This window comes from Vicugna pacos, unplaced genomic scaffold (genome assembly GCF_048564905.1).
Source record: "Vicugna pacos unplaced genomic scaffold, VicPac4 scaffold_40, whole genome shotgun sequence".
NCBI lineage: Eukaryota > Metazoa > Chordata > Mammalia > Artiodactyla > Camelidae > Vicugna > Vicugna pacos.
The window spans coordinates 136,892-159,502 of record NW_027328744.1 but is presented as its reverse complement, the minus strand read 5'-3'; the positions used below and the strand labels follow the sequence as shown (position 1 = coordinate 159,502).

At 44.8% G+C, this 22,611-nt stretch overlaps 2 protein-coding genes and 1 long non-coding RNA gene across 7 annotated transcripts in view; 2 read left to right on the top strand and 1 right to left on the bottom strand.

Moving 5' to 3' along the window:
- LOC140694577 (uncharacterized) overlaps positions 1–22,611 on the top strand; it is a 365,332-nt gene that overhangs the window by 327,699 nt on the left and 15,022 nt on the right. The gene's annotated exons all lie outside the window — the stretch shown is intronic.
- Positions 12,317–22,009, top strand: LOC140694579 (transport and Golgi organization protein 1 homolog). Of its 2 annotated transcripts, XM_072957740.1 has the most exons (6): positions 12,317–12,449; positions 16,264–16,398; positions 17,768–17,789; positions 18,332–18,420; positions 19,042–19,152; positions 20,814–22,009. In XM_072957740.1, the coding sequence occupies exons 1-6, from the start codon at positions 12,384–12,386 to the stop codon at positions 20,892–20,894; spliced, it is 504 nt and encodes a 167-aa protein (XP_072813841.1). In that variant the 5' UTR covers positions 12,317–12,383; the 3' UTR covers positions 20,895–22,009. The 2 variants fall into 2 exon arrangements, with proteins under 2 accessions (XP_072813841.1, XP_072813842.1); XM_072957741.1 differs by lacking the exon at positions 19,042–19,152.
- LOC140694581 (uncharacterized) overlaps positions 18,831–22,611 on the bottom strand; it is a 29,252-nt gene continuing 25,471 nt past the window's right edge. For 2 of the 3 annotated variants that reach the window (XR_012070167.1, XR_012070165.1), the window contains one exon: positions 18,831–22,542. This is a non-coding gene — a long non-coding RNA (uncharacterized lncRNA). The remainder of the gene's footprint in view (positions 22,543–22,611) is intronic. The other variant, XR_012070166.1, reaches the window with a different exon arrangement.

The following is a 22,611-nucleotide window of genomic DNA, read 5'->3' as shown; positions in this document are numbered from 1 at the left end:
GGGCCTGGGCTTCTCTGATCGTACCGTATAAAGCATCTGCCTCCTTCTCCAATTCTCAGGACAGTGGTTTGCCCTGTGACCTCAGTTCTCTGATGGGTCTAGAAAGAGATGTTTCTTTTCAGTCTGTTCATTTTTTCTTGTTTTGAGGATGGGAGGGATGAATTCCAAGTTCCTCACACTCTAGACTAGAAACTGGAAGCCTATGATTTCTGTTAGTTTCTTCTTACCTCCGTAGCTTGTCTGTGTTTGACTTTGGCAATGAGCACTAGCAGCCCATGCCAGCACACCGTTTGGGAGGGCAGGGAGCCCCTGAACACAGATCTTTCAAGTCCCTCTCCCTGCCAGTGACTTCAGTGACAGGCCAGGCCCCACTCCCAGGCTAACTGGCTCCTTCTGTCCCCTGCTTAGCCCTTTCCCTCCACCCCTACCTTAGTCTCTCTGTTCAGTAGTGGGTATCTGGGGTATGCTCTTGGGACAGGTTAGAGTAAGCCTTCCCCAGGTGATGAGAGGAACTCAGACGGGGTAACAGGCATCTGGGTACAACATGCAGGAGTGAGAAGGACAAAGATGTTCAAGTTCTCTCAAGAGAGATCAAGTTTTGAATTCTTGTTCTACTACTTCCTACCTACGTCACCTCTGAAAAGCTACTTAACACCTACTAGGCTTCAGTTTATCTTAAAAAAAAACAAAACAAAAACTAAAGCAGGATAATACTACTAAGCACTAAGTTGGTTTCAGGCCATGGGGAAACTGATTGGGCTGGAGCTGAAATTTGGTCAGTGTGTTGTGCAGATAAGATATATAGTGCGATCCCTTGGTTAGAGGTCAGAGCATACAAGATGGGCAGAGAATCACCTAACTTCAGGAACAGGGTATATGAAGGCCAGGCCCCTGGGGCACAGCCAGCCCAAGTCTGCTGTGGTTGGGCAGAGAATAGGAGTTTAGGGCCAGTGGATGGCTACTGCTGCAGCTGAACTGCCTGAGCTCCCCTGACCTAGTGGAGAGTGTGGGTAACCACATGTCATCTCAGTAATTCACTGACATCCAGGGCCTAAGCAACCCAGCCTGAGACCCCTATAACTGAGTTTACCACCAAGGGAGGGAATGTTTGTCTTCCCCCTTCCAGAGACAGCTGAGCTCTTAGGGATCGATGCTGGTGGTGGGCACATAGCTAGGCGTAGTGGTACCTCAGTGGTAGAGCTCCAACTAGAGAGATGGCCAGAGACTAGGACTGCTGGCAATGCCTAGATGGCTGTGGACACTGGGAAACCACTTTCTTGAGGCCTCCCAAGATTATCTTGTGAAGGGAGTTCCTGTGCACATTCCTGCTCAAGCTGGTGAGATCCCAGTGTCAATGTGTACATGAGTCCATTTGTGCCCACCTGCCAGTGAGGGTCCAGGATACCTGGGCAATGCCAGGACTGGAAAGAATCTGCATTGAATTGTTTGAATGTCATCTGGTCCATACTGGATATGTGCTAAATGGGGACTTTACCACATTATCATGGTTTCTTAGTTCTGGGGTGAGTGCACTGAGGCCTCCTGGGATCCTGTTTTATTTTTTGTGTATATGTATATACATACACATACACACACACACACACACACACATTATTGAAGGATAGTCAGTTCACAAGGTTGTGTCAATTTCTGGTGTACAGGACAATGCTTCAGTCATATATGAACATATATATATTTGTTTTCATATTATTTTTCATCGTAAGTTACTGTAATGTATCGGATATAGTTCCCTGTGAGATACAGCATGAACTTGTTTATCTGTTCTATACGTATAAATCTCTAGTTCCCAATTAATCCTTCCCACCCCTCCCCCATGATAACCACAAGTTTGTCCTCTATGTCTGAGAGTCTGTTTCTGTTTTGCAAATAAGTTCATTTGTCTCTTTTTTTTTAAGATTCCACATATAAGTGATATCATAGGTATTTTTCTTTCTCTTTCTGGCTTAACTTAGAATGACATTCTCCAGGGCCATCCCTCTTGCTGCAAATGGCATAATTTTATCATTTTTATGGCTGAGTAGTATTCCATTGTATAACATACCACTTCTTTATCCAGTCATCTGTCGATGGACATTTAGGTTGTTTCCACATCTTGACTATTGTAAATAATGCTGCTATGAACATTAGAGTGAATGTATCGTTTTGAATTAAGGTTCCCTCTGGATATATGCCCAAAAGTGGGATTTCTGGATCATAGGGAAAGTCTGTTTTTAGTCTTTTGAGGAATCTCCATACTGTTTTCCGTAACAGCGACACCAAATGACATTCCACCAGCGGTGCAGGAGGGTTCTCTTTTCTCCACAGCCTCTCCAGCATTTATCCTTTGTGTACTCCTGAATAACAGTTCTTCTGACTAATGTGAGGTGATATCTCATAGTAGTTTTGATTTGCATTTCTCTAATAATTAATGATGTGGAGCATTTTTTCATGTGCCTATTGGCTATTTGTATGTTTTCACTGGAGAATTGTTTGTTTAGGTCTTCTGCCCATTTTTGGATTGGGTTGTTTGTTTTTTCTTATTAAGTTGTATGAGCTGTTCATATATTCTGGAGTTTAGGCCCCTGTCAGTCTCATGTTTTGCAAATATTTTCTCCCATTCCATAGGTTGTCTCCTTGTTTTGTTTATGGTTTCCTTTGCTGTGTGAAAGCTTGTAAGTTTAATCAGGTCCCATTTGTTTACTTTTGCTTTGTTCTTCTATTGCCTGGGTAGACTGCCCAAGGAGAACATTGCTGAGATTTGTGTTGGAGAATGTTTGGCCTATGTTTTCTTCTAAGAGGTTTATAGTGTCTTGCCTTATGTTTAACTCTTTAAGCTATTTTGAGTTTATTTTTGTGTATGGTGTGAGAGAGTGTTCTAACATCACTGATGTTCATACAGCTGTCCAGTTTTCCCAACACCATTTGCTGAAGAGACTGTCTTTATTCCACTGTATGTTTTTGACTCATTTGTCAAAGATTAATTGATCAAAAGTTTGTGGATTTATTTCTGGGCTCTCTCTTCTGTTCCATTGATCCATATGTCTGGTTTTGTACAAATGCCATGCTGTTTTGATTACTGTAGCTCTACAACATTGTCTGAAGCCTGGGAGGGTTATTCCTACAGCTTTGTTCTTTTTCTTCAGTATTGTCTTGGCAATTCTGGGTCTTTTGTGATTCCATTTAAATTTTAGGATAATTTATTGTAGTTCTGTGAAAAGTGTCCTGGGTTAATATGGATGGGCATTAAAACTGTAGATTGCTTTGTGTAGTATGGCCATCTTAACAATATTAATTCTTCCAATCTAAGAACATGGGATATCTTTCCATTTCTTTAAGTCATATTTAATTTCCTTAGTGTTTTGTATTTCTCCACATATGTCTTTCACTTCCTGGGTCAGACTTATTGCTAAGTATTTTATGTTTTTGGATGCAATTTTAAAAGGGATTGTTTCCTTACTTTCCTTTTCTGATATTTCATTGTTAGTGTAAAGAAATGGCACTGATTTCTGTATGTTACTCTTGTATCCTGCTACTTTGCTGAATTCTTTCATCAGCTCTAATAGTTTTTGTGTGGAGCCTTGAGGGTTTTCTCTATATAGTATCACGTCATCTGCATATAATGACAATTTTACCCATCTCTTCCAATTTGGATCCCATTCATTCCCTTTGTTGTTGTTGTTGTTGTTGTTGTTGTTGTTGTTGTTGTCCAATTGCTCCGGCTAGGACTTGCAATACTATACTGAATAGAAGTGGTGAGAGTGGGCATCCTTGTCTTGTTCCAGATCTTAGCAGGAAGGCTTTCAGCTTTGCACCATTGAGTGTTATGCTGGCTGTAGGTTTATCATAAGTAGCTTTTATTATGTTGAGATATGTTCCCTCTGTACCCACTTTGGTTAGATTTTTTACCATAAATGTTCAATTTTATCCAATGGTTTTTCTGCACCTATTGAGATGATCATGTGATTTTTGTCCTTTCTCTGTGGTGTATCACATTGATTGATTCATGTATGTTGAAATATCCTTGTGTCCCGGGGATGCACCCAACTTGATCATGGTGTATGACCTTTTTTTACATGTTGTTGGATTCTGTTTGCTAATGTTTCGTTGAGGATTTCTGCATCTATGCACATCAATGATATTGGCCTATAGCTTTCTTTCTAGGTAGTGTCTTGGTCTGGCTTTGGTACCAGGGTGATGGTGGCTTCATAGAATGAATTTGGAAGCATTTTCTCCTTTTCAGTCTTTTGGAAGCGTTTGAGGAGGATTGGTATGAGCTCTTCTTGGTATGTTTGGTAAAATTCCCCAGTGAAGCCGTCTGGTCCTGGACCTTTGTTTGCAAGGAGGTTTTTTTATTGTTGATTCTATTTCACCTCTAGTGATTGGTCTGTTCAAATGATCTATATCTTCTTAGTTCAGTTTTGGTGGACTGTTTGTTTCTAGAAACTTGTCCATTTCTTCTAAGTTGTCCAGTTTTTTTTTTATTGCCATACAGGTGTTCGTCTGGGATCCTTCTGGCTACACAAAGACTGCGCCAGGCAGATGGTCAGGAAGAATGATGAGAACACTGCTTCAAGGCTTATTGCCAGACCGCTAAGTCCTGAGTCAGCTAAGCAGAAAAGGTGAAATGTGTCACACGTGGAGATAAGATGACAGAAACAGAGTTTGGAGCAATGTGCTTTGAGGATGGTGGAAGGGGCCATGAGCCAAGGAATGTGGGAGGCCCCTTAAAAACCAGAAGAAGAAAGGAAACATTCTTCTCTAGAGCCTCCAGAAGGAACGTGCCTGGCCAGCACCTATGTTTTAGACCTTTGACCATCAGAAACCTAAGATAATAAATTTCTGTAATTTTAGCCACCCAGTTTGAGGTTTGTCTCAGCAGCCCCAAGAGGGTCATACATGGGGCTTCTTGGAGATAGGGAATGTGCCAACATCCTCTCAGCTCCTCCCCTCTGTGGTCCCTGCCTGGAGTGCTCTTAGCCCTCCCCACAGTGTACCCACTTCTGGTTGCTCAAGGCCAGGGGAAGGCCTGGTCCTTGTCCACTCCAGGCCTCAAAGATTCACACAGATGAGTCACATGGTTGCCAATAGTATGATGGATTCTGGGCCAGTCATGGGGAGATGGGAAGGGTTCCAATAGTCTTCTGGCCCCTGGGGAGCTCTCAGAAGCCAGAGGGAACCCCAACACTAATATTTCCCATGCGAAGTGAGCTGTGGTTTGCACTGCTGTAGAGACACAGCCAACTGTGTGTGTGTGTGTGTGTGTGTGTGTGTGCGCGCATGCACAGACACACTTGCATGTGTGTGTTGAGTGGGCCAGGCAGTGGAATCCACCTTGAGTGACAGGAAGGTCTAAGACAGGCCCAGAACAGGTACAATTAAGATAGAGGGGGGCAGACCAGGCCAGGAGAATGAAAGCCAACACTTGTCAAGCACCTACTGAGTGCCAGACACAGCTCGCAAATTGTTATAGGAACCTTATTAAGTGGAGGCTGTTAGCGACCCCATTTCATGGGTGAGGAAACTGAGCTGAGGCCACAATCCCAGTAAACAACAGATTAATGGCTGGAACCAGGCCCGTCCTGCCCCACAGTCTGAGTGCTGAGTGCCCCTGTGGCCCTTCTCTCCTCAGACCTGTTTCTGGGGGCCCTGTGCAGGGGGAGGGACACTTTAGGGGAGAGAAGAGAGCCCCGGGTTGCAGGGTGGGCGTCAGAGCAGGTGACGTGGCAGAAGATGAATCTAGAAGGAATCTCTCAGGTGGGCTTGGGTGACAGAAAGGCTGAGGGAGGCAGGAGGGGGTCACCTGCTGGGACTCCTGGGTGTCCAGCTCAGTGGTGTCCTCAAGCCGGGGGGAACTAGAGGAGCAGCGAGGTTGAGGGCCACTGTGCATGTCCGGCGGGCAAGCAGACAGAGGGCTCCAGCCCTGCGCTCCATGGGCTTGGCCTCTGCAGGGGAGGGCAGGTGGGGGACAAGGCTGGAAGTGGGGTCCAGGGTGACAGCCAGATGGGGACTTGGGAGGCTGAGTGCTGAGCCCTTTGTTTCACCTCTAGGTGCAGCTGACTCCGTCAGAAGGACAGGCCAGGCCAGACAGTCAGAAAGCCCACACCACTGGTTAGGGCCTGGGCACCGGGAAACCTGGGTCCGCCTCCTACCAAGGGGGCAGGTGGCCAAGCTTCCCCCTCGGGCTCAGCAGCTCACTGGGCCATCATGGAACCTGCCATCAGCGCGGCCCTCCCATGGGCCAGGCGCACCTCACCCCTCCCGTGTGGGTGTCCTGGGGTGCCACAGCATATCACCCCAAACTGAGTGACTCTGCAAACAACAGAAATGCGACCCCTCATGATTCTGGGAGCCGGAAGTCTGACACCTAGCGTCTCTGTGTCTGTCTCTGTTCCTATAAGAACACAAGTCATTGGATTCAGGGCCCACTGCAAATTCAGAGTGGTGTCATCTCGAGATTCTTATCTAGTCACATCTGGAAAGCCTCTATTTCCAATACAGGTCATATTCTGAGTTTCCAAGTGGATACAAATTTAGGGGACATTATCCAACTCATTGCACTATCCTTTCCATAATGCCACGAAGGAGGCCTCCGAATCCCACACTGCAAACGAAGACACAGGCTCAGGAGGTGAAAAGACCGCTGGAGGTCACAGGGCAGGGACACGTGGCAGAGCAGTGTCTCTAACTCCAGAGCCCAACACTCTCCCCTCCACCCCACGGTGCCGTCTGTGTGAAAGATGTGATGTGAGCATGGGAGGCTGGGCCCTGTGGGGGAGGCAGTGGGTTTGGAGTCAGGTTGGACTGCCTTGTTTTAGGGTACCACTTTCCTTCTCTGGGCCTGTCTGCCCACTTACAACATGGGGCACGACAAAGAGCAGAAAGAGAGCTTCACACTCCATATAACCAACCGCGGACTCATATCGGAATATAGAAAAATATACAAATATACCAAGAGCCCCTCAAGGAAAAGACAGACAGCCCAAGAGGAAGATGAGAGGGGAGAGAACTGGAAGGGAAGCTTTACAGAAGAAGACATCCAATGACAATAAACATACGAAAATACATTTAATGAAAATGAAGATTAAAACCACAATAAGATATCAAAATGAGAAAAGACGGAAAGTGCCAAGTGTCGGCGAGGACACAGAGCCTCACCCACTGCTGGAGGGGGGCCTGTGGCAAGCACTTTGGAGGTGTCTGGTAGCATCTGCCAGAGCTGAACACACGCATACCTCTTCATCCAACAGTTCTCCTCATGGGCTTCTATGGAATGGACTATATGAAACATTTGGAAGCGAAATGAAACGGACAGCTTGGAAACTGCTAGAATACCCATCAGAAGCAGAACTGACCACAGAATTCAGTGCCTCCAGCAGAGTCCTGGAAGGCGACGAGGATGAACAAACTAACTATAGGCAGCAGCAGGCATGCAGCTCACACACAGAATGTGACCATGAAAGACTGACAACTGGAAATAAATGCTACTTACAGAAAACCCATGATCTAATCTGAGGTGTTGCAAGTGAAGGTGGCGGTTTCCCCTGAGTGCTGGTGACTGGAAAGGGACACGAGTGGGGCCCCGGGGTGTTGGTCACATGTTGCGTCACTATGTGAAGATTCGCCCACCACTCACCTATGACAACACTATGAATATACTTTTTTGTAAGTATGTTACACCTCAATCAAAACTGTAAAATAGGCCTCAAAAACAGACGCTGTCTGAGGTCCTGCCAGTAACGCCCTCAGGGACAATGGGCTCAGGAAGGGGCAGCCGGGGGAACGCTGCCAAGGGCTGGAGCCCCGGGAAGACACGGAGAGGGAGGAAGCAGGACGTCCTGGGGGTCTCCACAAGGAGAGCAGAGGCAACACCCCCCCATCCCCAGGGAAACTGAGGCCCTGAGAACACGCAAGGGAGGAACAGAAATGGCCTCACTCACGCAGCAGATGGCCTTTCCTGTCGAGAAGTCCCCAGCACACAGCATCTCCTCATGCACAGAGTAGTTCCTGCCTTGGCCAACTCTTTGTTCATATAACATATTGCAGAACTTGTTCTCAACGAGGCCCACCTTCCCCTCCTGGAGACGGAAGGGCTCGAGCAGAGGCCCTGCGAGGACGAGGAGGAGTTGAGTGAACGGTGCTGCAGCTCAGCTCTGGGCTGCTCCGCGCTCCCCGCTCCTCCTCCCTGCTCGCCGCTGCGCCCCGAGCCCAGGGTTGTCTCGGCACAGCTGGGTCTGCAGCGCTGTTCCAGTTCTACCTCTGCCTAAGAAGCCCCCTCCTGTTTCCTGAACTCCTCCAAACTCAACCTATTCCCTCTACCTCCCTCATGGCAACAGACCACACCTCTTCTATTCCGCAAATCCCAACACATACCCTACCCGGGCGATCAGCAACCACTCACCAGCCTTCCTACCCTTTCTCAAACCATCCCATCCATTCTCCACTTGTCTATCACTAACCTTTCCTTCTACCCACCAATCCTCCCTCCATCTACCTAGCTCTCCTTTTGTCCTGTTCACCCACTCACCCTTCCATCCATTTGCCCATCCACCCATCTTTTGACCCATCTCTCCATTCTCCCCTCCACCTACTGATGTGTCCACTCACTCCATCTGTCTGCCCACCATCCTCTCACCTACGCACCCCCCATCTTCCCTTCCCCTCACTCATCCTCCCCCCTCCCCCTCCCCAATCCATCCTCCCATCTGCTCACTCCCTTATTCATCTGTCCTCGTGTTTAGTGTCTTTTAGACACTAGTGATACAGAGGAACATACTCAGTTGGGGGAGACGGGGAAGTGAAGTGAATAGTAGAATGATTTTAGATCTAATAAGTGGTGTAAAGGCAACAGGGAGCTGTGGTGTTAGGGGTTGTCTATTTTAGCTCATGTGATCCAGTAAAACTCCTCAGAGGAGGAGCCGAGTTGTTCATGTAAAGGAATGAGTCCTGCCAAGATGAGCAAGTCGTGCCCAGGAGAGCAGGGAGAGCAAGCGGGGCTGGGAGCCCAGCCTCGGCGACGGCCCGATCAGGGAGTGGCTGTGGCACATTCACAGAAGGAAGGAGGCCTGCGGCTGGGCAGGCTCCAGCAAGGGACGCAGCAGGAGATAAGCACAGAGGGATGGAGGCTGTTATGCAGAGCCGAGGTAGGGCGTCTAGACCTTTTTCGAAGCATAAGTGAGGAGGCACTGAGGGTAGTGAGCAGGGGACTGGCACGACCCCTGCTCTGAAGCAAACATTCAGCTGGTGGGGACTAAAGCAGAGCACACAGGGTGGAGCTGGAGACCGGTCTGGAGGTGCAGGCAAGAATGACGGTCTCTGGGACCCAGGGGCAGCAGCAGAGCACCTGCCAGGGCCAGGCCCTGGGCACAGGCTGGGACATTAAACCAGCAAGACAGGGTCCCTGCCCTCAAGGGGAAGCAGTCTCTGTGTGTGTATTTGTGGATGTGAGCATGGTGTGCTGTGTTGGTGTGAGTATTTGTGTGTGTGTGTGTGTGTGTGTGTGTGTGTGTGTGTGTGCATGTATGGTGTGGGAATACTGGGGACCTGGTTGTCCTATGACAGGGAGAGTGTCTGACACACTAACAGGTGCATCCTACCCAGTGAAGATACGGTCCATCCAAAATGCCTGCAGCACCTCTGCTGAGAAACACTGTACCAAATAATTACAAATATATGTGCTTTTTCCACTTAATTTTGCACTGTACGCATTTCCCCAAACCATGAACATTCCTTTCTTTAATAAAGACTCTTGCTTATAAATCTTTGCCTACACTTCTCCTTTTTCAACCCTAAAAAACACAAACTTTTTCCTGCATTATTCAGTTCACCGAATAAGCCTACAAAGTAGATAGTTGACCTGTGTTGGAAGGACAGCACAGCGAGCTTCAGAGAGGCCAAACACTCTCAGGTCATAATTATTCTAAGTTGATCCTGCAGGCTCAGAGGTCAGAGGTCAGAGTTCATAAATGTGTTTTCTCTCCAGTTTTCCTAAGTGCCTCCTATGGCAATGGGAAATAGGAGTGTTTGTCAGTGGCTTGGAATGGTCCAGGCCCCAGCCATGACTTCTGAGTTGAATCAAGTCATCTGACATCCATGGTTGATTAAAATCTTGGAGTCAAGCCTTAGAAAGACTCCAAGAACCCAATTCTTGAGTCCAAAACTCAGATTCCCAGACTTGCGGAGATCTGGACTCAGAGAGCACTGAAGCTTTAGGATCACACACTTTCAGAACTAGAACTAGACTAGTCCGGTCCTCTGGAAATGAGGCACGGCAAGCCAAGGTCCAGCGGCCACTTTGCCTGGGGACCCCTCTGTCCTTCTCCCCTCCCTGCCCCTCCTCCCCACCCTCATCTGCCCCCTGGCCTCTCCCATGCCCCCTTACTTTCCTCACTGAGCATGCCCCAGCCCGTTATCCAGCAGGACGAGTTACTGGGCAGCTGCATGCCAGGAGCTGGGAGGCAGGAGGGGATGATGTGGGAGGTGAAGTTCACAGGAAAGAGCAGCTGCAACATGGCTATGTCATTCCCAAAAGGGTGAAATTTATCAAAGTCTGGGTACACGATAATCTGGCTCACAGGTAACTTCTGGGTGTGCCTGGTGTGCTGGTACAGCTGGGTGTTTCCTAACAAAACCCGGTAGTTCTCCAGGACGTGAGATTTTCTGCAGGAGGAAGGGTGCGTGGTCACCATCATGTCTGAATGTGAGCCAGCTCTCTTTCCCTGCATCCTCATCTAACTGCCCACCCCTCTACCCACCAGGATGCCAGGCGGCTTTTGTCTCCCCATTTCTAATGGTCAGGAGCCCTTCTTTCTTGAGGCTAATTGATACTCTACTTACAACGTCAGCATATGGCTTCTCCATCACACCCATGAATTGTCAATGAAGTTAGATGACTGCCTAACACCATACACAGAAATAAACTCAAAATGGCTCAAAGACTTAAACAGAAGACCAGAATCTATAAACCTCTTAGAAGAAACCATAGGCAACACATTATCTCACATACATCTCAGCAATGTGCTCCTAGGGCAGTCTACCCCAGCACCAGAAAGAAAAGCACAAGCAAACACACACATGGGACCTAGCTGAGCTCACAAGCTTCCGCACCGCAAAGGGAACCATAAGCAAAACAAAAAGACAACCTACTGAATGGGAGAAAATATTTGCAAACGATTCGACTGACAAAGGCTTAATTTCTAGGCTACATAATCACCGCATACAACTTAATAACCAAAACACAAACACCCCAATCCAAACACGGGCAGAAGACCTGAACACGCATTTCTCCAGTGAAGACAAACAAATGGCCAACAGGCACACGAAAACAATGCTCAATATCTCTCCTTATCAGAGAAATGCAAATCAAAACTAGGAGGTATCACCTCACACACACAGTCAGAAAGTTCATCATTCAACAAAAGTTCACAAAGAAGAAATGCTGGAGAGGCTGTGGAGAGAAGGGGGCCCTCCTACACTGTTGATGGCAATGCAGTTTGGCGTAGCCGCTGTGAAAAACAGTTTGGAGATTCTTCCAAAGACTAACTAAACCTAAACTAGCAGGGCTTATTTATATGCATGTATCGTATGTACTGAAAATTAATGTGTCATCTACAAGTGTACTACAGGTAAGGATGGCCATATGGCTGTGGCGATGTGATTAAGATGGTGAGCTGTTAAGATCTTCTCCGTCTTGTGGATATTCTGTGTGCCTTTTGTATGCAATGCTGAGTGAGGGGGAGTGAAGACCTCCCACTCTGCCTGTGCAGTTGGTTCCTCTTGGTTCTGTCATTCTTTCCCTCACGTTTTTCAGCTGCTGCCCATGGGAGACCCTGGGAATTTGGAGGAAGTGGAGGGAGCAACCAGCATTAGGGGGCAGGGGACCTGGATTGGGCAGGACCAGAAAGCATAAGGTTGGAAAAGTTTGCAGAGAGGACCCAGGGTTGGATGGCAGTGGTGGGGGATCAGGTAGTGGGGAGCATTCTAAAAGTGACATCGCCCGGAATGTCCACTGTGAGGACCAGGGGCAGAGGCAAGTGATTGGTCGAGAGAGGGTATAAAGCAACAGGCATTGCCAAGGCAGCGTTCAGACAGGAGAAGGCTTGGAGGGAGGCGTCTTGTCCCTTCCAACTGCTCCTGAGCGTCCGCTTGACCTGCCGTTTGTTTTCCTGACCTGCTCCCTTGACTGAACCCTCCTTCCTCCCCTCAAGAGCTTGATTGACCCTCATCCTTTCTGTGACTCCCTTCCCCTCCCAAGTCCCCAACCCCTCTTCCTGTCACACTCCCTCCCCAACCCCTCCCCTCCCCTCCCCTCCCCATCCCTCCCTTCCCCTCCCCTCTCACCCCCCACCTCCTGCCTGGGTACCTCAGGGCCCTGAGAGGACCAGAACATGGAGGTGATGAAGCTGCTGTTCTGGCCCCACATGCTGGAGTATTTTGGATATGAAAACACATCTGTGAGTAAACATCAGACATTGGGTTTCCTCCTTTTTCCTGGGCTCCTTCACACTGTGGTTAAATCACTGCTTTCTCATGGGGTCCTTGGTGGAAACTCATCGTTGGTGCAGACCAAGGCCCTCAGGGCAGGTTTCTTGACCAGCCTGGAGCGGCCCTGGCCACCGGTGTCCTCATCAAGATCTGCGTCCTGTCACGACCTCTTGAACCAAACACAGCAGAGTTGACAGGATGAAACCTGAAATGGTTATTTTATTGCGTCAAAGAAGGAAATGTGAATGTACTAAAAGCCTTTGAATTGTATACCTAAAATGGGGGAATGTGTGAATTATATCTCAGTAAAGCTGTTTTTTAAAAAGTAAGAAACTCTTACTCACTAGAAGTCATAGATGCTCCCAGAAAGCTTGTCAGGATCCTGCTTCAAGCTGTGCACGTTGGGGCCCAGTCCCCGTGCGGTGCGCTGTCCTGTGTGTGCGCCCTTCCTGGTGGTGACATCTGGGAGCAGTGGTGTCTCAGCATTGGGTTGGTGCTGGTCTGTTAAACAGTGAAGTGTCATCTGTGCTTTCTGGTTTAACTTCTAGCAACTTTTTTTTTCTTTGAAGTGTATTCTTTTCAGAAATTTTAATTAACAAAAATATTCAATAGCCCTATAATTTAAAAAATATTTTTATTGAAGTATAGTCAGTTTACAATGTTGTGTCAACAGTTTACAACATTTTGTGTACAACAGAATGCTTCAGTCATATAGGAACATACATATATTTATTTTCATATTCTTTTTTTTATCAAACTACTACAAGATACTGAATATAGTTCCCTGTGTTGTACAGTATAAACTAGTTGTTAATATACTTTAGATTATTATCTGCGAATTTCAAACTCCTAATTTTTCCCTTCCCACCCTTTTTCCCCCTTTGGTAACCATAAGTTTGTTTTCTATGTCTATGAATCTGTTTTTGTTTTGTAAATAAGTTTGTTTGTGTTTCTTTTTTATATTCCACATGTAAGTGGTATAGTATTTTTCTTTTACTTTCTGACTACTTGACTTAGAATGACAATCTCCAGGTCCATCCATGTTGCTGCCAATGGCATCATTTTATTATTTTTTGTGGCTGAGTATTCCATTACATGAATATACCACAGCTTCTTTATCCCATCATCTGTCGATGAACATTTAGGTTGTTTCCTGTCTTGGCTATTGTAAATAGTGCTGCTGTGAACATTGGGGTGCATATATGTTTTTGAATTAAGGCTCCCTCTGGATATATGCCCAGGAGTGGGATTGTTGGGTCATATGGTAAGTCTGTTTTAGTCTTTTGAGGAATCTCCATACTGTTTTCCACAGTGGCTGCACCAAACTGCATTCCCACCAGCAGTGTAGGAGGGTCCCTTTTCTCCACAGCCTCTCCAGCATTTCTCGTTTTGAGTGATGGACATCCTGACTGTTGTGAGGTGATACCTCATTGTAGTTTTGATTTGCATTTCTCTGATAATTAATGATATTGAGCATTTTATCATGTGTGTATTGGCCATTTGTATGTCTTCACTGGAGAATTGCTTGTTTAGGTCTTCTGTCCAATTTTGGGTTGGGTTTTTTTTTTTCTTAAGTTGTATGAGCTGTTTATATAGTCTTGGAATTAAGCTCTTGTCAGTCTCATCTTTTGCAAATATTTTATCCCATTTTGTAGGTTGTCTTTTTGTTTTGCTTATGGTTTCCTTTAGTTAGGTCCCATTTGTTTATTTTTGCTTTTATTTCTGTTAGACTTCTAGCAACTTCTGAGTCATCCCTTCCCTTCTCATCTTGGAGGCTGCCCCCAGGGACTCTGTGTCCAACTAGGCAGATGGGAGCCCTGAGAGCCCAGCCAATGTGAAAATGAGTGGCTGCAGCCTGCTGGGATGTTTATAATGGGAAAATGCCTAGGAGCGACATGACCAGGAGGTGGACAAGTTGTCGTCCTTTCTTTACTGAAGTGTCCATGTGCAGAGTGAGTCCCCAAAGCAGAAAGGGTCCTACGTGTCCTTAGAATTGTCCAAATATAAAGAAAATTCAGGTACATACTGTGAAATTCTCACTCTCTCAGGAAAAAGCACCTCCACACCCCCAAAAAGAAAGACTGAGAACACCCCATGGACTTAAGTGGGTTTGTTCTGATGGGTGTGCACCAGATTCTTAGGGATCTGGAAAAATCGAGTGTCAGGAACACTTTGCACTGAGGCAGAATCATGCCACATGAACACTCCACCCAAAGAAGAGTCTGTTCTGTGTCTTCTGAGCCCGCGAAGGAGGGTGTTTCTAGGTCATCTTTGTTGGGATTTTTTCCCTCAAAGGGAATGAGGCTGAGTTCTCACAGGTTAGTCAAGCCCTCTTTCCCACCACAGCTTTGAGCATTTAGATAAACTAACTTGTCCTCTTCCTCCGTTGCTCATGGCCGCTGACAGGACCTGAGTCCACTGGCCCTGGTGGGTAGAATCTGGTGGGTAGAATCTGGGTAAGAGGCAGCTACTGACGCCAGCGCTCAGTGCCGCGTGTGACAAGCATGCCTGCGACGGAGGGGGTTTTACGAGTTAGTGACTAGATGCTGTTTGTCTCTTTGTGCCTTTGATCTGCATGTCTGTCCTTTGTGCTGAGACCCACTGCCCTCAGACAGCGGCTACTGAAAGACTGCATGTTTCGCACTAGCACACATTTTACTGACCTCAACTGTGAGAGCAGCTGACAATGACGTTACCGACTTCAGAGGCTGCTTTCTAGAGAGGTTATATTTGCACAAAACGGAAGCTTGGTGTCTAGAGTCATACAAATTACATTGTGCATTTATCTCCTCCTACAATACTTAGAAATCAAGTTTTTGCAAAACTATGTGTTTGCCTTTTGTTTTGGTGACCATACATTCCAGAAATACAAATTAATTTTCATGGTGGCTGTTAATGGACGTAGGTGCAGTACTGTGAAATATGCATGTCAATTATTTGTACTGATTATTTTGAATTCTGTTTTTATGCAACTTCATTCTTACAGTTTTAATCACATTATACAAGATTATCAATTATACAAATCCTTATTTATTTCAGAAGTCTGACATTACGTGCTCTGGTTCAGAATCAAAGTGAACATTGAAAGAAAACCTTCGTAGTTTTTAGAAAATTGAGCTAAAATAAATCATTAATTTTTGCTGGAATAGTAATTTTGCCATTATTATGAGAGCAAGTCTGCTTTCTCACTCATGTCCAGTCTATAAACATACAAATACATCTCTGTATATCTCTCTGTATTTTAACACGTATTTTCATTGCTATTTTTCTATACACTTTGGGTGTATTATTGGCGATACTTCATAGGGATTTATCCAGGTACTTCATGAACATATAATAGAAATGTAGGCTTCCCATGCCCTGTAGGTTTGTGTGTGCTGATTTTCAATTTCAAGTTGGCTTCTACATTCATAAGTTGAGTTCTGTTAACTATTTTTAAAATATTTGCAATGTATGTCAGCAAAGTCAAATCTCTAACATTTTGTAGATCAGGCTTTTTTCTACAGCTTTAGTGTGGTGTATTTACATGTAATATCAGCACCAGTGAATACAGTTTATTGATACTTGACACGTGTACACAGCAATGAAACTACCACCAAACAAAGGCAGCAAACACACCTACACTCCCAAGAGCGTCCTCCTGCTCCTTTTGAACTCGTGTCCCTTCTGTCCTCTCTGAGGAGCTACTTGAGGGTGTGGTTGAGGGTTTCTCAAGATGGTTCTCTGTGACAGATAGACTATGAATGTCTTTGAGGTTCCTCATTATCTCCAATATTATTTCAGGTCATCCACGCTCTGTCTGCCCTTTTCCATTCTGGGCCTGATGTTTATGGAATTCTGTGGAAGGTTATTATTGTTGTTGCTGCCTTCTGGGGAGTTTTTGATTTTCTCGTTTTCATCTGGAGGACCATCCTCGCTGTGAGTATTACTAAAGTACCTGACAGTGTCCTTTTAATCACACCTAACAGGAAGTTTTATAGTCACTGGACATTTTATTTGCCTGCCTGGGCCAGAATCCAGGAGTCCAACCCTCTTCTCTGTTTCCTTGTAGATTACTAACTTGAACAGAAATTAGTATTGAAGTGGAAATTTGTTGCAAAATGCTATCTTTATAGTAAGAACTCAGTGAGCAAGACAACAATATAAGAAGTAGTAATGAGAAAATGACAATTTATAAACCCTTTTCTTCAGTAATGAAACAAAAATATTAAGTATTTGGTGAGCCCATCTCTCCCCACCTGCCCCTGCCTGTGTGTTGGGTGACAAGGGACAGGGAGGCTCAGTGTTCCCTGAGTGACGTGTGAAGTTAAGGGAACATTGCGATTTTGTTTGCCCCCCATGGATGCATTCTTCCATAACCACACTATTGCCACTGAATTTTTGACACTGTGATGATACTCCAATATCTTGGCAAGGTTAGGGGCTGGCCTCAGTCTCTGATCATCACTTAAAGTTTTGAATGAAGAAATATGTTTTAAGGGTCAGGAAAATGTGTCTTTACATGGTATTACAGTGGAGTCCTGCCTGGATCTTACTGAGCTGTAATTCCTCAGATGATGAGTCGTGTCTGAGTCAGGAAGCACTTCCTGCTTCTTGACAATGGTCGCTGTCTGTCCTGCTGCTGCTTTTGCTTTTACTACTGCCGTTGCTCACTTTCATTCTCGTCTCATGTCTCATTTGATGTCCATTTGTTTTTAGTGTTCTTGACAAATCTTATGATCTTGTATGTTACAATTGCTTATCGATTCAACAGTCAACTCTGTATACGGTTTCAGAAAAGCTTTCATTGAATGAAGTGGTGTATCTTAGTATAAAGACTTTGCCTTTATTTTTCTTGTAGTTTCTCCTCTCTCTCTCGAAGGTTATACAGCAGTCCAGGTTCTGGACTTCAGTGTGGATATTTGGTTTGACCAAAAAAAAAAAAAATCAGATAAATGATGCGTTGGTGTATTTACAACAACATATTATGAAAATAAAATAGTTCAGTGTTATCAAACATAAATATGCATTATGAAAATTAGATTGGTGTGTAATAGAATTTTAACAGATCTTTTGTTCTAGAATAAGATATTTACCATTGTGCTCTCTATCAGAAATGGTGAGTGAAAGATCCTGCCTTAAGTAGGAAATGCTGATTTTTCCTGATTTTTAATCATATGAATTGTTAATGCTGAACAAAAATGATAATTGTAAATTCAATGGATTACTGTTTTGCTAGTTTACTAGAAACTATGTATTTACTAATTATATAGTTTGACATCAAATTTAATGTTTCTTCCTCTCCTAGGTAAAGCCTCCAGTGTATCAAGGTAAGATACTAGGGTCTACTTTTCTTTGTAATGTTTTCTCAGTATCAGGATTTGATGTGGGTTTTAATTCAACTAAGAGTAAACACAATGACTTCTAATGTCAGACTTCTTAACTCTTGAAAATTTTACTCCTGGGATGGTGTCTAAATGACACCATAGAGGAAGTTGGCATCTATTGAGATAAGAGACCAGGAGAGTCTGAGGAGTAGGGAGACTAGGATGAGTTTAATTTTGCATAGAAACCTTTAGGAAGCAGGTGAAGAGAAGAGCCTAATGTTTGGAGTGAGTACCTGACCTGACCTGGTCCTTGGTGAAAAGGAAAGACACTGAAACACTGCTTCAGCCTGTCAGGACTCTTCAGACTGAGGGAAGGATGCAGATGCAGCCAGGCATGTGTGTCACAGCCAAGGGGAGACCACACTAAAGCTAAGAAGTTAATTACACGCATAGTGCCAGCCAGATACGTTTCTGCTGCTAATTGGGATAATTCGATTCTACTGGGTTTTCCTACCAATATGAGAACTTGATTTGTCTCCTTTTAGTTACTTTAAAGCAGATAACTGAGAAGATCAAGACTGTTGAGAAAGAAAACAGAAAACTTGAGGAAAATCTATCAGCTTGGGAGCCGAAGGTATTATTGTCCTTTTGATATTTTTTGTGATTTCACCTTCAGTTCCTTCCCCCTCTGGTAGTTCAGTTCTTTGGCTCTCTTTTCTTTCATCCTGCTGTCCACATGGATATGTTCTATAAGGGGTCTAGATTCACAGCAAGTGTCCTAGATAAAAAAAACAAGTTTCTTCTGTAGAGCACAGGGAACTCTACTTGATATCTTGTAGTAACCTATGATGAAAAAGAATGTGAAGACAAATAGAGGTATATACATGTGTGAGTGAAACATGATGCTGTACACCAGAAACTGGCATATCATAACTGACTATACTTCCTAAAGAAATAAACAAAGCAAGTGTCATATATGTACAGCACCACTTTCTGTATTAGTGGAAGGGGTCACACACAAGATAGGTTCGGCTAGCAGTGTAATTAGTATTTGTAATTCTGTTTCCTTTATTACATATTTGCATAGACCAATGATACAAAGAAATGCTTAGGGAAGACCATTAGGCAAAAGAAGATGCTCTCTGAGGAAACACTGAAGTTTAAAGTATGAGCCTCTTCTTTTCCTGGGTTATATTCTGAAAGCAGAAATGAAAATAATGAGTAACTGTTACTGATGCAGTACGCTCTGTTGAAGGAGTACATACAAACCATGGAGAGGGTTAATGACTGTTTGAATGGCTTCATTCAAAGTGTTCCAGCTAGGCTGCAGGCAGCAAGGGACCAGAAGGCCAAGCGTCCGCACTCGGTAAGAGCTTGGCTGCTACGCTGACTGTAACTGGGCTTCTGAGGCTTTTTGTGCACTGGGCAAGCTGAGCACTGCAGCTCCTCCTGCTTTTGGCCACAGCAGAGTGTGGGAGCCCGGGAGCGGAAACTGCCTGTGAACAACGACCCAGAATTTCACGGACTAGATAAACTTCCGTGACTTTTTAACTTCAGAGACTAGGAAATAGGTCTTATTTCTACAACCTAGGGAGTTTTCTCGCCACTCACACTGCCCTCCAAGATACATAGAAAATGCCAGGAAACACCTGAGAGGTGAAGGAAGTTATCTAGCCGAGGTGCACAGCCCTTTGCCCTGTTTATGTTAAAGAGAGAATTTTCCATGTGAATTTGGGAAAACTTTATATTCCACTGGGAACACTCATTTGTGAGCTCTTTGACATAAGCAGTTTCCCACCCTTGCTTCCCCTTGTCAACAAGTCATGTCTTCCATTGTCCAGTGAGGAGGAAGTCTGTGGAGGCTAAGGAGTATCTGTGCCTGGAGGTCTTTGTTCTGCATGTCTTCGTGGGCTTGACATTTGTCCTGGGCCCAGCCTGGATCAGCTGCCATCACAGGAAACTTAGGGGTGGCTGTGGGTCCTGGCTGAGAAGGGACAGGATTCCAAATGGATTGAAGAAAAGCAGCTGCCCATCAGAACAAACCCAAGACTTGCTGGAAGAGATTGACAGGCTGACAATGGAAGAGGACCAGCTGAAAAAGGAAATGCAAGACACAAAGGGTCAGAACGAGCTGCTAGGACTCCCAGTGCTAGAACTTGAAGAGACCTTGTCTGCTGTAAACTCTCAAATGGAGCAGACACTGTCTTTGACCCCACACTGAGATTCATGCGAAGTCCCAGATGCTTTCAAGCATGTGTAAGGGGATGTATGACACTTGCTTTCTTTCCTTTTCAAAATGTGTATGTTCAGAATCATTTCACTGCCTTCCAGAGAGACTGCTCACCAAAGTCTTGGGACATGTACCAGAGCTAATATATTTATTTTCTATGGTTTGTTATGCACTTAGCAAAATAATTTGTTTTTGAAAAAAAAAGTTACACTTTTTAAGCATATCACCCTGAGTTTTCATTGAAATCTTAGTACATGCTTTGTTTCTGTCCTGTGTGAAGATACTGGAAAAAGGAACATCTCCAGAGACCTTGAAAGATGCTATTTCAATGAACACTTCAGGAATTTCAAAGGGAAATGCCTCCATTAGCGGCAGGATTTCCACTGTACACATTAGCTTTCATAAGGAACAACAATTTCACGTCTTAGAAGATTAAATGTTGATGTCTTTTCGGATTATTTTTCTTGGGAATTTAGTCATCAGTGGGAAAGTTGTTTTAGGTTGAAATTGCTCTTAATAAAAGCTCATGTCCATGAAGTCACAGTGAAATCTGAAGAAGTGTGTGTGCAGTAGGATGTCCAGCTCAGCAGCAAGAAGAGGGTAAGAAACATTCCTCACCCCAGAGATGCTTACATCAGAGAGCTGAACGTCACTGTGTCGGTGTCTGTGCTGTAACGCACGTAAAGCAGATGACCCGTCTTAGCTGTTTCCAAGTGTATGATCCTCTCGTGTTATGTACATTCACGTTACTTGGCATCAGTACTTCCTGAACGTCTTTTCTCACATCTGTCTTGCAGCCAGGCATTTTGAAGACCAGATCTGAGGGTTCTATGCAGAGAGCCATGACGACTGAGGAATGCAACCTGGAAGGTATGTAGCTTGTTGGGAAGAAAACCTCATATGCAGGCTTCCTAGGAGATGTTGTGGCTTCAGTTCTAGACCCCTAGAATAAAACAAGTATCATAGTAAAGAGAGTGAAATGATTTTTTTTTTGGCTTTCCAGTGCATATAACAGTTATGTTTACACTACACTGTAGTCTATTAAGTGAGCAGTACCACTGTGTCTAAAAACCCCCATGGTCATAACTTGATGAAAATATACTTGCTTACTAAAAACTACTATCCACCATCGGAGCCTTCAGTGAGGTGTTGTCTTTTCGTTGGTGGATGGTCTGGAACTGATGTTGGTGGCTGCTGACCGATCATTGTGGCGGTTGCTGAAGACTGGTGTGGCTTTTGAAACTTCTTAACATAAGACCACAGTGAAATTTGTCACAGGGTAACTCTCCCTTTCAGGAACAAGTCCTCTGTAGCAGACAGTGCTGTTTGATACATTTTACACACAGGAGAACTTCTTTCCAAATTGGAGTCAGCCCTCTCAAACCCTGCAGTAGTTTCTCAGCTATAAGTTCATGCGCCCTTCTTCACAGCTTCTTCACCAGTAGATTCCATCTCAAGAAAACAATTTCTTTGCTCGTCCATAAGTAGCAGCTCCTCATTTGTGCACATTTTATCATGAGGTTGCAGCCATTCAGTCATGTCTTCAGGCTCCACTTGTAACTCTAGTTTTCTTGCTGTTTTCAGCACATCTGCAGTTCCTTCCTGCACTGAAGTCTTGAGCCCATCAAAGTCATGCATCAGGATTGGAATCAGTTCTTACCAAACCTTGGTTCATGTTGATATTTTCACTTCCCATGAATCATGAATGTTCTTAATGGGCTCTAAAATGGTGAATACTTTCCAGAAAGTTTTCATTTAATTGCCCAGACCCATCAGTGGTATGAGTATCTGTGGCAGCTAAAGCCCCCCAAAATGTATTTCTTAAATAATGAGACTTAAAAGTCATAACTACTTCTGACCCACGGGCTGCAGAATGGACATCGTGTTAAGGATGGAAACAGCATTCATCTCATGCATCTCCATCAGAGCTCCTGGGTGACTGGTGCATTGTCCATGAGCAGTAATATTTTGAAATAAATGTTTTTTTGGTTTACTTTTTTTTCCCCTGAGCAGTAGCTCTCAACGGTGGACTTAAATACTCATGTTGTAAATATATGTGCTGTCATCCAGGCTTTGTTCCATTTATAGAGCACAGAGTAGATTTCCCATGATTCTCAAAGGACAGAGGATTTTCAGAATGTTAAATCAGCATTGGCTTCGTTAGCCCCTCACAGGAAGTCAGCCTGTCCATTGAAGCCTTGATGCTGGGCGCTGACTTCTCTCCAGCTGTGACAGCGCTGGGTGGCCTCCCCTTGCAGGTCTCTGCATTGAAAACCTGTTGTTTAGTGCAGACACCTTCATTAGCTGTCTCAGCTTCATCTCCTAAGCAGCTTCTGGGTCAGCTCTTCTGCCTTACCTTGCACAGGTATGCAGTGGAGATGGAATCTTGCCTTAAACTTCATGGGCCAACCCCTGCTGGCTTCACACTTTTCTTCTGAAGCCTCTTCACGTCTCTCAGGGTTTACAGAATTGCTGAGAATTAGGGGCTTCCACTGGGTTAGGCTTTGCCTTAAAGGAATGTCATGCCTGTTTTAATTAAAATGATAAAGAATGAAATATTTCAGGAACTACCAAAATGTGACACAGAGATAAGAA